Raw genomic sequence first — 17,000 nt, 5'->3', positions numbered from 1 at the left:
CCCATGACCCACACTCAGCCAGTGGAATTATTGTGTTTGGTTAAACAGTGAGCCTGTGTGTGTGTGTGTGTGTGTGTGTGTGTGTGTGTGAGAGAGAGAGAGAGAGAGAGAGAGAGAGAGATTTTTAATTGATTTTTGAATGCCTTTAGGTGGGACACACACTCAGTATGCATTCTCTTGTTCCCCACTACTTTCTGTTGTCTAATATCTATCAGGCATATTGGTCCCTAAAGGCTTCAGTGTGAGATCCATGCATCTAGATTGGAAATTTCAGGATTACAGTGCATAATATTATTTTGGCCTATTCTTTTTTTTTTCTTAAGATTTTATTCATTTATTTCACAGAGGGAGAAGGAGAGCAAGCAGGGAGAGGGGCAGAGGGGGAGGTAGAGGAAGAGGGTGAGGGAATCTCAAGCAGACTCCGCACTCAGCACAGAGCCTGATGCGGGGCTGGACACAGGGCTTGATCCCATGACCCGGAGATCACGACCTGAGCCGAAACCAAGAGCCGAAACCGACTGAGCCACCTAGGCGCACCCCTATTTTGGCCTATTCTTACTCTCCATTTTAAAGATAAGCTGTTTCCAGTAGATGACTTTCGGTTTTAAGTCAAAAGTACCATTTCAGTGGTCATTGCTTTTGGGTTGAATCAGTATCTCCTGTGCATTCTGCTAAACACTGGCTTTCTCTCTGTCTCTTCTTTCCCTTCCCTCCTAGTCAGCGTTTGTGGTGAATATTCTCATTTCCTACAATTTTCAATCCCCACATTCTCAATGATACATGGAAAAAAGCACAACATGGAGGTCAGACAGACTTTGTTTTTACTAATTTTTAAGACGGAAGTAACAATGCCTGTGAGATAATGTATATTTAGCACCCAGAGTGGAAAAGGTGTAGTAAACTTAAGAAATATTCCCTCCTTTTTGGCAAATACTTTCAAGAACTTCTGTGAGGCTTCTTACACAGTCCTTCCACTTTTGACTCTCCTTTCCTATCTTGATTCTTGTCAATTCATTCATTTATCCTTTTATTAATTCACTTATCCAACAAATATTGATTGGCTACTTGTTCTATATCAGCGACTGTGTCAGGGGCTGAAAAAAAAAAATGATACCATCCCTGCCCTAGTTGAGCTTGTGGTCTGCTAGCAGAAAGCAGATATTAAAGAATCACACTAACTGATGTGAAGTTTTCAAATTCTATAATTTTAGTTGTAATTAGTGCCAAAGTATTAAGTGTTAGGACCTATCATAATAGCAGGATGTGGCCTTGTCAGGGAGATCATTGAAAGTTTTTCCTGAAGGAATGATGACTTGAGATCTGAAGAAAATAGGTAATTCTGGTAGGGGGTGTGGGGAGTGGTTATAATTTCTAGCAGATGGAACAGCATGTGCAAAGCCCTGTGATCAAAGGGAGCACAGGCTTATTACTGGTCAGAGTTTCCTGCTTGCTTGCTTTCTCCCTCTTTCTTTCTTCCTTCCTTCTTCCTTTTCTTTCTTTCTCCTTGAATGCAGAGGGTCATTAACAACTTCCTCAGTTCTTAAAACATTATCATCATTTATTCATCCAAAGACTCTGTTGCATTTTTTATTTAGTACTATATTCAGTTTTATTTCCTTTCAGCAATTCCTTTCTCTCTCTTCCACAGACAACTATTTTAACACATTTAACATAGATTCTAAAAATTTATTGTGTTCTTGTAAAAAGAATACAATTCTGCTTTGTGTATAGGTATTTTTAATTTATGTAATGACATTGTATTCTTTACTTTTCCACTCGACACTATTTTTTTTAAAGATTGTATTTATTTATTTGAGAGAGAAAGCACAAGCAGGAGGGAGGAGCAGGCTCCCTGCTGAGCAGGGAGCCTGGCACAGGGCTCAATCCCAGGACTCTGAGATCATGACCCGAGCCGGAGGCCGACACTTAACCGCTTAACCAACTGAGCCACCCAGGTACCCGGACAGTATGTTAATTTATCCATCCAGGTTGCTCTGTGTATCTAATCTGTTGTTACAAATTGTTGCATTGTTCTCCGTCATGGTTCAGCTACCACTTATTATATAGGTACTCCAGCTAAACTGTCTCCAATTCCTTCCCACCTCAAACAACAACAATAACACTCACACACTTTAATGGGCATCCTCTAACATGTCTTCTTAGGCATCTATGAGAAAATGCATCTGAAGGGTGTAACCAGGAGTGGAATTGCTGGTCATAGGTTACACATGCACTTGATTTGACTAAGTCATGCCGGCTGGGTGTCCAGAAAAGCTGTAGATCAGGGGTTTTCTGTTCTATGGTTACTTCATCCCTACTGCTTTCTTATAGAGCATCCTGGATTCTTCTATTCTTTTTTCTCTTCTACCCCTTTTATCCTTCTCATACCCATTGTGAGCAAGCCACCAGGGTTCCAATCTCCCCAGGTAGCCTAGACACAGAACTAGTTGACCACATTCCCTTCAGGAAGTCACAACACACACTTATATCCTAAAGATAATCGTATCTTCTAAAGGAGATTTCTGTTGTCTTTCCCTAAACATTTGAAGTACTGTATGAGTATCATTCAGCTCATAATGTATACACTTCTCCATGGTCCCCTTTCAATTCACAAGTATTTCTTAGGATTATCTAGTCGCTAAAGTGGACTGGAAATAGGTTGGACCAGAGAAATTTTTGACTTAGTCCCCCCCCCCAAAAAAATAGAAAACAAGAAAAAGGAATGTGAATGGCTAAGTAATATGGGAGAGGGGTGGGGTGAGGGACAGGTTCAGCTTCCATACGAGTCAAAGAAAAGTAATTTGAAATAGTTAAGAATAGTTTAAAAATACCTAAAAAGTTCTTTTCTATATTATTTTCTATTATAAAACGGCTTCCTATTCTACTTCAGTAATAAAAATAAAGACATCACTGAAATATAAAGGGAAATATTTAATCTACTCCAGGTCTGGCCCCAAACATTTCTAAAAATACTAACACTTGACAAATTTAGTCCTCCTTATGCCAAATTTACGGAAAAATTCTCATTTGATTATAGCAGTAGCAGCTATTTGCAGAACCTGTCACTGTTTTTTGCAAGTCTGTCAGTAGCTTTTTTTAAAAAAATATTTTATTTCTTTATGAGGGAGAGAGAGAGGAGGGGCAGAGGGGAACCTCAAGCAGAATCTCAAGTGGAGCTTCAAGCATACTCCCTGCCGATGCAGGACTTACCTCATGCCCCCGAGGTCATGACCCGAGCAGAAATGAGTCCCAACCGAGCCTCCCAGGTGCCCCTCAATAGATGCTCATAGATGCTTGTTCTTCTGAATGTAACTGAATGCCCTCTTGCAGCATAAAAAATGTTTACAAAACTCTTGTTTTGTCACAACTCATAGCTATGGCACGTATATGGAAATTATTTCAAGAGCATTCTTGTAGAGGTCACCATTGAATCAATTTTTTAAATTTCATATAAAAAGAGTATAAAAATTTTAAAAACCTCCGTTAGTCTTCTTTCATGTCTATCCTTTGTGGCCTTATCAAGCTAGACATGCAGTTTAATACATCATTGTAATTACGATACATCATTGTATATCTCTACCTTTTATTTAATATTACTTTTTAAAATTTCTCCATATTTCTGCATTTTTATGAATTTAATCATCTGCCTATTTCACTGATACACTGGATTTTCCTACACTTCCTGTATTATTGACAATTTCACTAATTTTGTAAAAAGATTTTTTTTATTTATTTGAGAGAGAGGGAGCGAGAGAGAGCACAGGCAGGGGGAGGGGCAGAGGGACAGGGAAAAGTAGGCTCTCTACTTAGCAGGGAGCCCAATGTGGGGCTCAGTCCCAGGACTCTGAGACCATGACCTGGGCTGAAGGCAGACACTTAACCAACTGAGCCACCCAGGTACCCTGACAATTTCAGTAAGTTTTAACTTTTAACTATTAAATATGTTGCTATAAGCATCTTTGTGTAGCTTTTATTTTATTCTTTTGAATGATTTCCTTATGAGAGATTCCCAGGAGTAGGATTACAGTGCCTCTTAATATGTGGCATCAGTTTGCTTCTCCAAACGATCAGTGTGCATTTCTAAAGCATTTCATCTGTCTCTTGGTTTGTGGCTGTCCCTCTGCAGCTTACCAAACAGCAGCTGCTTTGTGATTTTACTATCATTTATTTCCTGCACATATCTTATCCTGCTGAGTTCATCTGTAATACACATCCTTTCAATACTTGTTATCTAGCTATACTCTACAATCTTAGACATACTCACCCCCTCTTACCAGTTGAGGCTTTACCAGGCATGCATGGAATTTAAACCATTTGTGGACATTGAAGATGATTTCAGTACCAATCCAAGTCACATGGTCCGACAGAAGGTTGCTCATTCCCATTACTTTACAGAATTTTCTTTTGGATTTTGTTATCAAATTTATTCTGAGTCTTGTCAACTGATTTTCTGATGGACATATTGACCACATTTTTGTTTAATCAGTTTATCATCAAACCTCATAAGTTTATCAAAACTTTCAGATCAGTATATAGTGAGGATAACTTGTGGTTATTTTAGGTATCACTAGTGCCTATTCAAATAACACAAGTCATCTTTAGGTTAAACATTTATCCATGGAAGATGAAATTGTATGCATTCAAGAGTGTAAATAGGAATCAGCTTCAGGCAGTTTCTGAACAATGGCCTTGAGGATCATAGATATGCTTAATCTATTGAGTTGGGAATTTCCTGGGTACTAAATATGTATTTTTTTAAAGATTTTATTTATTTATTTGAGAAAGAGAGTGTGTGTGCACGAGATGGGGGAGGGGTAGAAAGACAAACAGAATCCCTACTGAGCTGGGAGACCGACTTGGGGCTCAATCCCAGGACCCTGAGATCATGACCTGAGCTGAAGTCAGACGCTTAACTGACTGAGCCACCCAGGTACCCCTAGATATGTATTTTTTTTTAAGATTTTATTTATTTATTTGACAGAGAGAGACAGCGAAAGAGGGAACACAAACAAGGGGAGTGTTAGAGGGAGAAGCAGGCTTCCCATGGAGCAGGGAGCCCGATGCGGGGCTCGATCCCAGGACCCTGGGATCATGACCTGAGCCAAAGGCAGACACTTAATGGTTGAGCCACCCAGACACCCCTAGATATGTATTTTGATGGCAGTTTTATTCATCCATTTATTTGTGTATTCCTTTAATAAATGTTTGTTGAAGAGCTACTGTGTCCTTGGCACTGTGCTAGTTATTATTGCCTCTTTAAGAAGGTGAACAAAACAGACATAATCTCCCTCCTCATAGAGCTTGCAGTGTAGTGTGTGTGAGTGTGTGTGTGCGTGTGCGTGTGTGTATACAAATGCTAGTCCAAAATGCTATAAGATTGGAGCTATGTGTGTGAGTGTGCGTGTGCGTGTGTGTATACAAATGCTAGTCCAAAATGCTATAAGATTGGAGCTGTGACAGTGGCTACAAAGAAAAAGGGTGCTTTGATAGCATATAACTGGAGTATAATCAATTAGAGGGGAAGTCAGAGAAGAGTTCTCTGAGGAGGTTAACATTAAAACTGAGTCCTGAGGGCACCTGAGTGGCTCAGTTGGTTAAGCAGCCAACACTTGATCTCAGGGTCATCAGTTCAGGCCCCATGTTGGGCTCCATGCTGGGCATGGAAACTACTTGAAAAATAATAAACAAACTGAGTCCTGAAGAAAGAGTAGAAGTTAGCCCAGGTCAACAAGGTGGGGAAGAGCCCTCTAGGCAGGGGGACCAACATACATGAAGACCCTTAGGGAGAAGGGGCTTTGCACATAATTTCAGAAACAGAGAAAAGGGTGATATGTTTGAAACCTGATGAGTGGGAGAAGAGAAATGAGAAATGAGGCTGGAGAGACAGATAAAAGTTAGTATAACAGGGGCGCCTGAGTGGCTCAGTCATTAAGCGTCTGCCTTCGGCTCAGGGCGTGATCCCGGGGTCCTGGGATGGAGCCCCACATCAGGCTCCTCCGCTGGGAGCCTGCTTCTCCCTTTCCCACTCCCCCTGCTTGTGTTCCCTCTCTCGCTGGCTGTCTCTCTCTCTGTGTCAAATAATAAAAAATAAAATAAAATAAAATAAAGTTAGTATAACAAAAATCCCAGATCATTATACAGAACATCCTAGATATATGAGGTTGCAGAAGGAGTTTTGTAGTAGCTGGGATAAAAAGAAGATCAATATGACTAAAGTCCAGGGATTTTGGGGAGAAAAGAGGGAGAGAAGCCTAGATAGGTACATTGACTGTGAAGAGCTTCGTAGGTCATGAGAAAAGATTTTGTCTTTGGTCTTAAGAGAATAGGAAGCCATTACATTTAGATGAAGGAAGAAGAACCCTCCCCAAGTGTACTCAGAAAAATGTAGCCAAAAATGTAGGAGAAAAAAAATGGAGGCAATAGGGCAATGAAACTGAACAAATGTTTCTTTTAAAAGGTTGAAAGGTTAACATGATGATGACTAAAAAAGCAGGGCAGTGACATGATTGGATTTGTGTTCATAAAAAGTACTTTGGCAGCAGCCATCAAGAATTGTTTGGATGTTTCCCCAAATGAATGTGGGGAGACCAGCTGGAGGTTAATTCTGTCACCCAGAAAAGATGATGGCAATTTAGTCTGGGTGGGTGGATATAGTGTGAAGTGAATAAATTTAAAAGATATTTACATTAGATCCTCAGACTTTATTCATATTATAGCTGAAAGTATGTAAGGATCTTTCAGCTATCCAATTTCAGAAGTTCTAATGTAAACCATGATGACTATAGTTGATAACGCCATATTATATTTTTTAAAAGAACAATAAAAATATTTTATAATAAAAAATACAAGACATGTAGGAGGTAAGAAAGACAGACTTTAGTAACTTCTTTGTGTATTAGCTTTCTAGGGCTGTGATAACAAGTTACCGAAACTTAGGTGGCTTAAAACAACAGAAATTAATTCTGTCACAGTTCTGCAGATCAGAAATATGAAATCAAGGTGTTGGCAGGGTTGATTTCTTCTGAAGTCTCTGAGGGAGAATTCACTTCATACTTCTCTCCTAACTTATGGTAGCTGTTAGGAATTCTTCTTTTTCTTTTTTTTAAGATTTATTTATTTATTTCTGAGAGAGAGAGAGAACACACATGCGCACCGTGGGGAGGGGCAGAGCATGGAGCCTGATGCAGGGCTTGATCCCATGATCCTGAGCTAAAATCAAAATCACTGAACCAACTGAACTGTCCAGGCACCCCTAGCTGTAAGTAATTCTTAGTGTTCCTTGGCTGGTAGACATGTCACTCCAATATCTGCCTCCATCTTCACATGGCCTTCTTACCCATGTCTCTACGTGCCTTTTCTTTCCCTGTCTTTTTAAAGGACACCCATCACACCTATTTATTAGCTTTATGAGGAGAGGGAGAAGTCTAATCCAGGATGATCTCATGTTAAGAGCCTTACCTTAATTATATCTGCAAAGATCCTTTCCTAAATGGTCACATTCACAGGTACTAGGGGTTAGACCTGGACATATCTCTTGGGAGGGTGCAATTGAACCGACTGTACTTGGCTAAGGGGATAAGGAAGGGAGAAATATCAAGGATGACTCTTGGGTTATAGGTTTATGCAACTAGATATACAACACTGTTGTTGAGTAAGATGTAGAAAATTGTAATAAGAATAGATTTAAAGGAGGCAATTATGAATTTAGACTTTTACATATTAGGTTTTAGGTGGCTTTGAGACCAGCAAGCAGAAGTGTTGGGTAGACAGTTGGCATGTCAGATCTGGAGCGACTGAGTGGATGGTGGTGGTACATATTGAGATAGAAAACAATGGAAGAAAACCAGGAGAGACTTATTTTAGTCATATCATGTTTATGATGCCTAGAAATACCTGCATGGAAATGTCATATATTTGGATTGTAATGTAGGAGCGGTACTTTAAATTCTAGTCATCAGTTTATATATGATCATCTAAATCATGAGAATTAATGAGATTGCCTGGAGTACAGAGGGTTGAATGAGAAGAGAAGAGGCTTCAGACTATTCTGTTAGGAAATTTCATTAAAGAGGGAAGAAATCCTGCCTTCCTAGGAAGAAACTGAGAAGAGGTGGCCAAAGAGGTAAGAGGAAAACCTAGAGACTATGGCAACAATAGAGTAATGGAAACTAAGGAAAAAGAGTGTTTCTTTTAAAAAGTTAAAAGCTAGAGAAAGGAGTGTTTCAACATGGAAGGAGTGATCAGTATGAATGCTGTTGAAAGATCAAGCAAGATTGTGACTGAAAACTTTCTATTGGATCAAGAATGAGAAAGTCATTAATGAGACTAAAGAATAGTGTACAGAAGCTAGAACAGAGTAAATGGGAGGTGAGGAAATGGAGGTATCTTGAAAACATTTTTTTTTTTGGAAATGACCTTAAACTTAGAAAAAGTTGCAAACATAGGGGCACCTGGGTGGCTCAGTTAAGCATCTGCCTTCAGGTCAGTTCATGATCTCAGGGTCCTGGATTGAGCCCCCACATCGGGCTCCCTGCTTGGTGGGGAGCCTGCTTCACAGCTTCCATCTTCTCCCTTTGCCCCTCTCCCTCTCCCTCTCTCTCTCTCTCTCTTTCTCTCTCTCTCGCTTACTCTGTCAAATAAGTAAAATCTTAAAAAAAAAAAAAGAAAAAGGTGCAGGGGCGCCTGGGTGGCTTAGTCGTTAAGCGTCTGCCTTCAGCTCAGGTCATGATCCCAGTGTACTGGGATCCAGCCGCATAGGGCTTCCGGCTCAGCGGGAAGCCTGCTTCTCCCTTTCTCACTCCCCCTGCTTGTGTTCCCTCTCTCGCTGCCTGTCTCTCTGTCAAATAAATAAATAAAATCTTAAAAAGAAAAAAGGTGCAAACATAAGCATAGCATGAAGAATACTCATGTCTTTCCCAGATTTCTTTACTGCTAACATTTTATCCCATTTCACTTTGTCATGAGCTCTGTGTGTGTGTGTGTGTGTGTGTGTGTGTGTGTACGTGTGTATACATGAATAAGTTTTTTTCTGAATCGTTTGAGGGTAAATTACATATATCGTGGCCCTTATCCTAAATACTCCACAGTATATTTCCTAAGAATAAAAATATTTACTTATAGAACTGATACAGCAATTATAAATTATAAATATCAATTATGATTATAACTGTCAATATTTACATTGACACCTTTATTTAACCCACTGTACATATGACAATTATGTTCGTTGATGCAGTAGTGTCCTTTGTAGACTGTTTTCTTTTTCTCTACTGACTACAAAATCAAGTTTAGGGGCAGGTATTACATATAATTGTCATTTTGTTTTAATCTTCTTTCATCTCAACTATGTCCACAGCTTTTCGATGTCTTTCATGATACTGGATTTTTTTTGGAAGAATAAGAATCCCCCATTTCATTTTTCAAATAGAATTTTCTTCATTTTGAGTTTGATGATTTTTGTGTGATTAGGTTGAGCTTATCCATCCTCAGCCACACTGTGTCCTTTTCACAGTATCACATCTACGTGTGCGCAATGTGTAAACAGCTTTTTAAAGGAGCTTGCTTGCTGAGGGAAGCAAAGAGATAAGGTTGTAGCTATAAGCCAGTATTTCTCAACGTTGGTTTTTAAATTAGGATTACTTGAATAGCTTTTAATACCAGTGTAAGGTTCCTCTTCCAGGGATATTGACTTAATTGGTTTGGGGTGGTGCCCAGACATAAGCGTTTTTAAAACTTCCTAAATGTTACTAATGTGCAGGTGAGTTTGAGAAACGTTGCTCTAAGAGTATGTGGGTGGTGATAGTGGTGATTTAACATGATAGAAGTTAAATCATGTTTGAAAGCTTTTTGGAAATCCAGTACATAAGAAAAAAGTTGAGGATTAAAGAAAGATATGAAGAGTTTTGAGGCCTTTTGTTTGAGGCCTTTTTACTCTCCTTGAGTACAATTGTAGCAAAATAATATTATGGGATAATGGGGCCATATTTACTGTTCAATAATGAGGGGAGGATCATACAGGTAGAATATGAAAAACTGTATGTATTTTGAGAATTTCTGTGAAAGTCAAATTTTCTTAGAAAATGTAAGAATCCAAAGTATACTCATAGTTTTCCATATTTTAACTGTTAGTTAATATTTTATAACAGAGATTAATAATATCCTTTCTCAGAGGAACCTCTTACACTGTTGGTGGGAAAGCAAGCTGGTACAGCCACTCCAGAAAACAGTATGGAGTTTCCTCGAAAAGTTGAAAATAGAGGTAGCCTACGACCCAGCAATTGCACTACTAAATATTTACCCCAAAGATACAAATGTAGTAACCTGAAGGGGCACCTGCGCCCCAATGCTTACAGCAGCAATGTCCACAATAGCCAAACTATGGAAAGAGCCCAGATGTCCATCCACAGGTGAATGGATAAAGATGTGGTAAATATACACAATGGAATATTACTCAGCCATCAAAAAAAGAAATATTGCCATTTGCAAAGACGTGGATGGAAATAGAAGGTATTATGCTAAGTAAAATACGTCAATCAGAGAAAGACGATTATCATAAGATTTCACTCATGTAGAAATTAAGAAACAAAACAGGATCATAGGGGAAGGGAGGGAAAAATAAAACAAGACAAAATCAGAGAGGGAGACAAACCATAAGAGACTCTTAATCATAGGAACCAAAGTGAGGGTTGCTGGAAGGCAAGGGGTGGGGGGATGGGGTAACTGGGTGATGGACATTAAGGAGGGCATGTGATGTAATGAGCACTGGATGTTACATAAGACTGATGAATCAGGGGCGCCTGGGTGGCTCAGTCAGTTAAGCATCTGCCCAGGTCATGATCTCAGGATCCTGGGATCGAGTTCTGTATCTGACTCCCTGCTCAGTGGGCAGTCTGTTTCTCCCTTCCCCTCTGCTGCTCCCCCTACTTGTGCTCTCTCTCTCTCTCTCAAATAAATAAATAAAACTTAAAAAAAAAAAAAAAGACTGACGAATCACTGAACTCTACCTCTGAAACTAATAATACACTATGTGTTAGTTAATTGAATTTAAATGTAAAAAATAAAAAAAAGAATATCCTTTCTCATGATAATAGTTTCACGTGACTTATAGGAATGTACCAGGATATTTTATTTATGCCTACAGTTGTAGTAATATAATATGGTATCAAAAGTTTTTAATGTTGCGGGACCTGGCAGGCTCAGTTGGAAGAGCACATGACTCTTGATCTTCGAGTAATGAGATCAAGCCCCAGGTGGGGTGTAGAGATTACTTAAATATGTAAAACTGAGAAAAAAAGTTTTTAGTGTCAAACTTTTAAGGACCAAGAAAAGGATATGCAACATTTTGAAAGTAGATTTTTAAAAAATTTGTACGATGGCATATGGTATTACTTATCAGATATGACAGAAACTTTTACTGTTGAAAGTGGAAAATATAACCACTAACTGCTAAGAATGACTAAAATAATTTATTATGGAATACATATTATTGTAGACAAAGTTACAAAATATAAATGTGTTTGAGTTTTGAAGTCTTTACTGAGAAAACAGTAGCATTGTATGGGCTATTATGATTCATAAAACCTTTGTTGCTATTGACCAGGGGAGAGGAAGGAGATGAACTAAATAAATCATTTAGAGAAACTGGAGTTTAAAATCCTGTAGTATGATTTCATAGAGGGAGAAATTGAGCAATACCTATAAAGGAGTAAGTCAACAAGTTAGTTAGAAAGGTTTGAAAGGGGCGACTGGGTGGATTTGTTGGTTAAGCAACTGCCTTCAGCTCAGATCATGATCCCAGGGCTCCCTGCTCAGCAGGGAGCCTGCTTTTCCGTCTCTCTCTCTGCTGTTCATTCTGCTTCTGCTCTCTCACTCGTGCTCTCTCTCTCAAATAAGTAAAATCTTCAAGAAAAAAAAGGAAAGGTTTGAAAAATTAGGAAGTTGGGAAAGAAAAAATGTTGAAATGAAACAAGGTTGTGATTAGACTCTTTCAGCTATTCTCATCTTTACCATCATATAACTATACTTATGTCTAGGTATCTTCTAAATTAATTTTCTTTTATTGAGGTAAAATTTACATAAAATACAGCTATTTAAACATGTACAATTAAAAAAATGTACAATTTGGTACTATTTAGTGCATTCACCATATCATGCAACTACGACCTGTATCTAGTTGCAAAACATTTTCATCACCCTATATCCATCAGGTAGTCTGTCCCTATTTCTCTTCCTCCCCCCAGTCATTGGCAATCACCAATCTGTTTTCTTTCTCAGTGGATTTACCTATTGTGGATAGTTCATACAAATGAAATTATACAATGTGGACCTTTTGTGTCTTATTTCTTCCACTTAGCGTAATGTTTTTGAGATTCATCTACTTCATATCATATATCAGTACTTCATTTCTTTTTATGGCTGAATAATAGTCCATCGTGTAAATGTTACATTCTGTTTATTCATTCCTCTGTTGATGGACATTTGGGTTGTGTCTATCTTTTGGTTTCTAATTGTGCTGCTATGAATATTCATGTGTAAGTTTTTGTGTGAACACCTCTTTTCAGTTCTTTTGGGTACATATCTAGGAGTAGAATTGCTGGGTCATATGGTAATTCAATGTTTAACTTCATTGAGGAACCACCAAACATTTTCCATAGCAGCCATACCATTTACATTTCTACTAGCAATGTTTGAGGGTTGTACTTTTTCCACATCCTCTACAACACTTACTTACTTTCCACTTTTTTGAATATAGCCATTCTAGTCAGTTTGAGTGCCATGTCGTTTGGTTTTGATTTACATTTCCCTATTGACTAATGATATTGAGTGTTACTTCATATGCTTATTAATAGCTATTAGCATATATTCTTTGGAGAAATGTCTGTTCAAGTCCTTTGCCCACTTTAAAATTGGGTTGTCTTGTTAAGTTGTAAGAGTTCTTTATATATTCTGGATACTAGACTCTTATCAGATATATGATTTACAAATATTTTTTCTCTTCCTATATTAATTTTTCCACTTGTGTCCTGAAAGTCATTTCTTCTGAAAAATCTTGGCAATAAATACATTGCTAACTGTGCCTTTGCCACTTAGTCCTTCCTTAAGGCCTTCAAATATGCTCATTATAAAAGACAATTGATGTTTCTTAAACTGAGTGCTGGGTACATGGGTGTCTTTTTTTTTTTTTTTTTTTAAGATTTTATTTATTTATTTATTTGACAGAGAGAGAGACAGCCAGCGAGAGAGGGAACACAAGCAGGGGGAGTAGGAGAGGAAGAAGCAGGCTCCCAGCAGAGGAGCCTGATGTGGGGCTGGATCCTAGGACTCCGGGATCACACCCTGAGCCGAAGGCAGATGCTCAACGACTGAGCCACCCAGGCGCCCCCATGGGTGTCCATTTTATTTACATATTTTACTGTTACTCATATATAGGTTATATTCCTTCTTGCATGTATAAGAAAAAAATATAAGGGCTTGGCAATGCTGCTTCCTCTCGTTACTACCCCATTCTCCTATTTCTTCCTCTCTCTTCACTGACATACTTCTAGAACAAATGGCCAATATTTCCCCCTTCATTTTATCTACAGCTGATTCCTCTTTAATCCTTTGCAATACAACTTCTTTGCCCATCTTGAAATAATAACACCTTTGAGCCTCTGCCCCACCTCTGCCTTTATTCTTTCCCAGGCGAAGTCACTAATGACTCACCTTGTTGCAATATGCAGATGACTCTTCGTGTCTCCAAACCTAAGCCCTAACCCAAGTTTTAGAACTCTATCCTGTATATTCCCAGTCTTTTACTTTACCAGATATATTTCCCTATTAATCAAGTTTTTTTTTTTCCAATCCAAAGCCCATTTCTTCATAGTTTCAGTCGCAAGAGTTTTGTAGTAATTGCTGGTCACTACCTCTTCAATCGCTCCTTATATCTTATCACCTCTTGTGATTTCTACTTTAAACGCCTTTCATTTCCACTCAGTGGCGATCACCCCATTTTAATTCATTATCACAGGGTGCTGGAATTACTTCAACAGCCCCTCTCCGCCGGACTCCACTTCCTTTCCAAACTCCCTGAGTGATAATGGAAATTTTTAAGAAAGCGATGTGATGAAACGTGGTGCTAGATAAGGAAGATTCCTTTGGTAGTATTGTGGAAGATGAAGTGGAGAAGGGAGGGTGTTGATATGAGCGATGAAGCCCTAAATTGTGGCAATGGCGGTAGGGAAGATGCATGAAAAAGAGTAAAGTATACTGGTGATCAATTGGAGCTGGAAGGACTTATATCTAATATCCTGTATTCTACTCCCATAAATTAAGTATGTCAATGAATTTTTGCTAAGGGAGGTAAACCCGTGCCTCTGTAAGAATTATCACGCTCGGAGTGAGCCAACCAGCCTCCAACATCCAGATGGCGGATCCCAGATTGGCCGCGGGAGTGTCAGGGAGCGGCCTCTCTAGCTCCTATCTCTATGGTTCGCGGAATCTCCAGGTCGCGGTTTGACCCGGCCGGGGTTTGCGCGTGCGCGAGCTTCGGCGCGTGCCCGCCCTCCCGCAACTGCCCGAAGCCCTGGGTAGGAGGGGTGGGTCTGGGAACGTTGCGGCGGCGGCCGCCGCGGCCCCAGCCCCTAGGGTTGTTCCCGGGCCAAGCCTGTGCCGGGGACTCTTCCGTCGCCTTCTCGGGCGGCACTCACCCAGCCCTAGATGGTGGGTCCGGAGGATGCCGGAGCCTGCTCGGGAAGAAACCCCAAGTTGGTACCGGCGCCGGAGCCCGTGGGCCAGGACGGGAAGATGATCCGGGCCACCGGCGGCTTTGGCGGAGGCCTCGGCGCTATGGAGCCGCCGGCAGAGGAGGAGGAGGAAGAGGAGGAGGAGACGCCGCCTCGGCAGCTGCTTCGGCGCTACCTCGCGGCGGCCGGGGGACAGCTGGAGCCGGGGCTGTGCTACTGTCCACTCCCCGCTGGCCAGCCCCGCGCCCCAACGCCCCCGGCAGCTCCGCGCTCGGACGCCTGCCTGCGGGGCTCGGGCTCCAAGCACCGAAGCGCGGAGGTGGCGGATGCCCGCGCGCCGCGGCACAGAGGCATGACCAACGGGGACTCGGGCTTTCTGCCGGGCCAGGACTGTCGGGACCTGGAGGAGGCTCGCGGGCTGGCCCGCGCGGGCGGCCGGGATCCGCGCCACCGCCGCCTCCGCCCGGAGGGGCCTGGCGACGAGGGCGCGGACGGCGCGGGCAGCTCGTCCGACTGGGCCGCGCCGCTCGAAGACCCGCTGCGGAGCTGCTGCCTAGCAGCGGCGGACTCTGACAAGCCCCAGGGCACGGGCAGCGGTTCGGAGGGCAGCCCGGCCAGCGACGGTAGCAGCAGCGACGACTTGGAGCGGCCGGGAGCCGGCGCTGGGGGTCCCGGCGCTGGGGGTCCCGAGGAGGGCGCGTCCGCCGCCGCCTCGGCCGAGAGGACTAGCGGGGGCGCTGGCGCTGAGTCGCGCCTTGGTGTCTCGGACGTTCACGTAAACTCTCGGAACACGTTCGAGGTGAGCCGCGACCACCTGCCCCCAGCCCGGCCGCCGGTGCCCGCGCCCGCCGCGGAGCAGGGCGCCGCGGGGACCTCGGCCCGGGCTCGACGGAGCGGCGGTTTCGCCGACTTCTTCGCCAGGTACAGCGCAGGCTGCGCCGGGGCTCGGGGCGGGCTCGGGGCCGGGGCGGAGGTCGAGGCCGGGAGCTGGCCCAGAGCGGCTTGGGGACCGCCTCCGTGCGGGCTGTTTGCTGGCGTCAGGATTTAGCTTTGATTTGTCACCGGGGGAAGAGGAACTGGGTCTGCATTGTGTTGCCTGTAGGAGAAGTTGCCAACTTTGTGGGGAGCGAATCTTTCAGTTCCCCTGTGGGCTGGAGATATACCTGCTATTCACACCTGGTTTCCGTGTATTCAGGTCCTGGCAGTGTGCTAATGCCACAGCTGCAGTTTTGCCTCCTCCGGAAAAGCAGACAACTTGCTCGGTTCTCAGTTTATTTTTCGGTAGTACGAGGATTAGAGGTGGGGGGTGGTGGTGGGCGCGGCGGTCTGTGTGTACGGGTGTGGCTGTGAAAGAGAAAGGGAAGTCATTTTGCCGAGATGTCTATTTGTGTGGAGTCTAAATCCATTCAAGTGGCTTGGAAATTCTTGAAATTAGAAGTGAGTGTGTTACACAGTGTTTAACTGTTTCAGTGGCCTTTATTAAAATGCAGTTTGGAGTTTAGAATTTGATCCCAGCCGTTGAAGCCAAATTGCTGTGGCGCTTTATCTAGAAACTCCCTTTTCTCTACTTCTGCCAAATAGGCCTACAGTTTTTTCAGCAACTTTTTAATTTTTGATACCATTGTATTTGTGTTTTGACCTGTTACTCTTGAAATTAAGTTATGGTGCTGGACATGGCAGATTTTGGAATACGGCTTTGGATAGGGATAAAATACTCCTCCTATTGCACATTAGTGAAATGCCAATTTTCCTGGAGTCAGATCCTGCTTGATAACGCTTTTTTTTTCTTTTAATCTCTAGGCAAATAAGAAAGTATTGCCAACTTGTAAACTCTCCCTTTCAGAGTTCTTCTGTGTTTTTGTTTCCTCTTCAGGGATCTTGATAGAAATGAAAAAAACAAATTGTGCAGCTCCAGTTTTAGAGGATTATACAATCGGTTTGCATTTTTGTAGACACACCCCAATTTTCTAATTGTAATTATTTTCTATTTTATTATCGCTTATTTCCCCTCCTTTGTATGAATTTACAAAAATTTATAAAGTTGTTTACATCAAGGTTGGGAAATCGTAATTTTGTGTTACTCGTAGGACAAGATACATAATAGATCTGTATTTGTGTCTGTAGTTGCAAAAATATACGAAAATATACTCAAAGCGTATAGTGGCAATATTTTAAAAGTTTGCGAGGTGAGCTAAGTTTATATATTTGTGAACTTTGGGTGTTTTTTGGTCATGTTTTGATGTCAGGTGTCAGGCAATTTTAGACCTGGAAGGGGCT

At 41.7% G+C, this 17,000-nt stretch overlaps 1 protein-coding gene across 2 annotated transcripts in view; it reads left to right on the top strand.

Annotated features, from left to right (window-relative positions):
• TBC1D12 (TBC1 domain family member 12) overlaps window positions 1-17,000 on the top strand; it is a 125,016-nt gene that overhangs the window by 8,333 nt on the left and 99,683 nt on the right. Inside the window, exon 1 of one of the 2 annotated variants that reach the window (XM_026481695.4) lies at window positions 14,529-15,644. The exons of the other annotated variant lie outside the window; for it this stretch is intronic. Within the exon in view, the coding sequence (XP_026337480.1) occupies window positions 14,698-15,644 (947 nt within the window). The 5' untranslated portion in view covers window positions 14,529-14,697. Of the gene's footprint in view, window positions 1-14,528; window positions 15,645-17,000 lie in introns of those variants that run through there. 2 annotated transcript variants of the gene reach the window in all.

Source organism: Ursus arctos, unplaced genomic scaffold (assembly GCF_023065955.2).
Source record: "Ursus arctos isolate Adak ecotype North America unplaced genomic scaffold, UrsArc2.0 scaffold_7, whole genome shotgun sequence".
Lineage (NCBI taxonomy): Eukaryota > Metazoa > Chordata > Mammalia > Carnivora > Ursidae > Ursus > Ursus arctos.
Note: the sequence above shows the minus strand (reverse complement) of the source record. Positions and strands in the feature narration are given on the sequence as shown.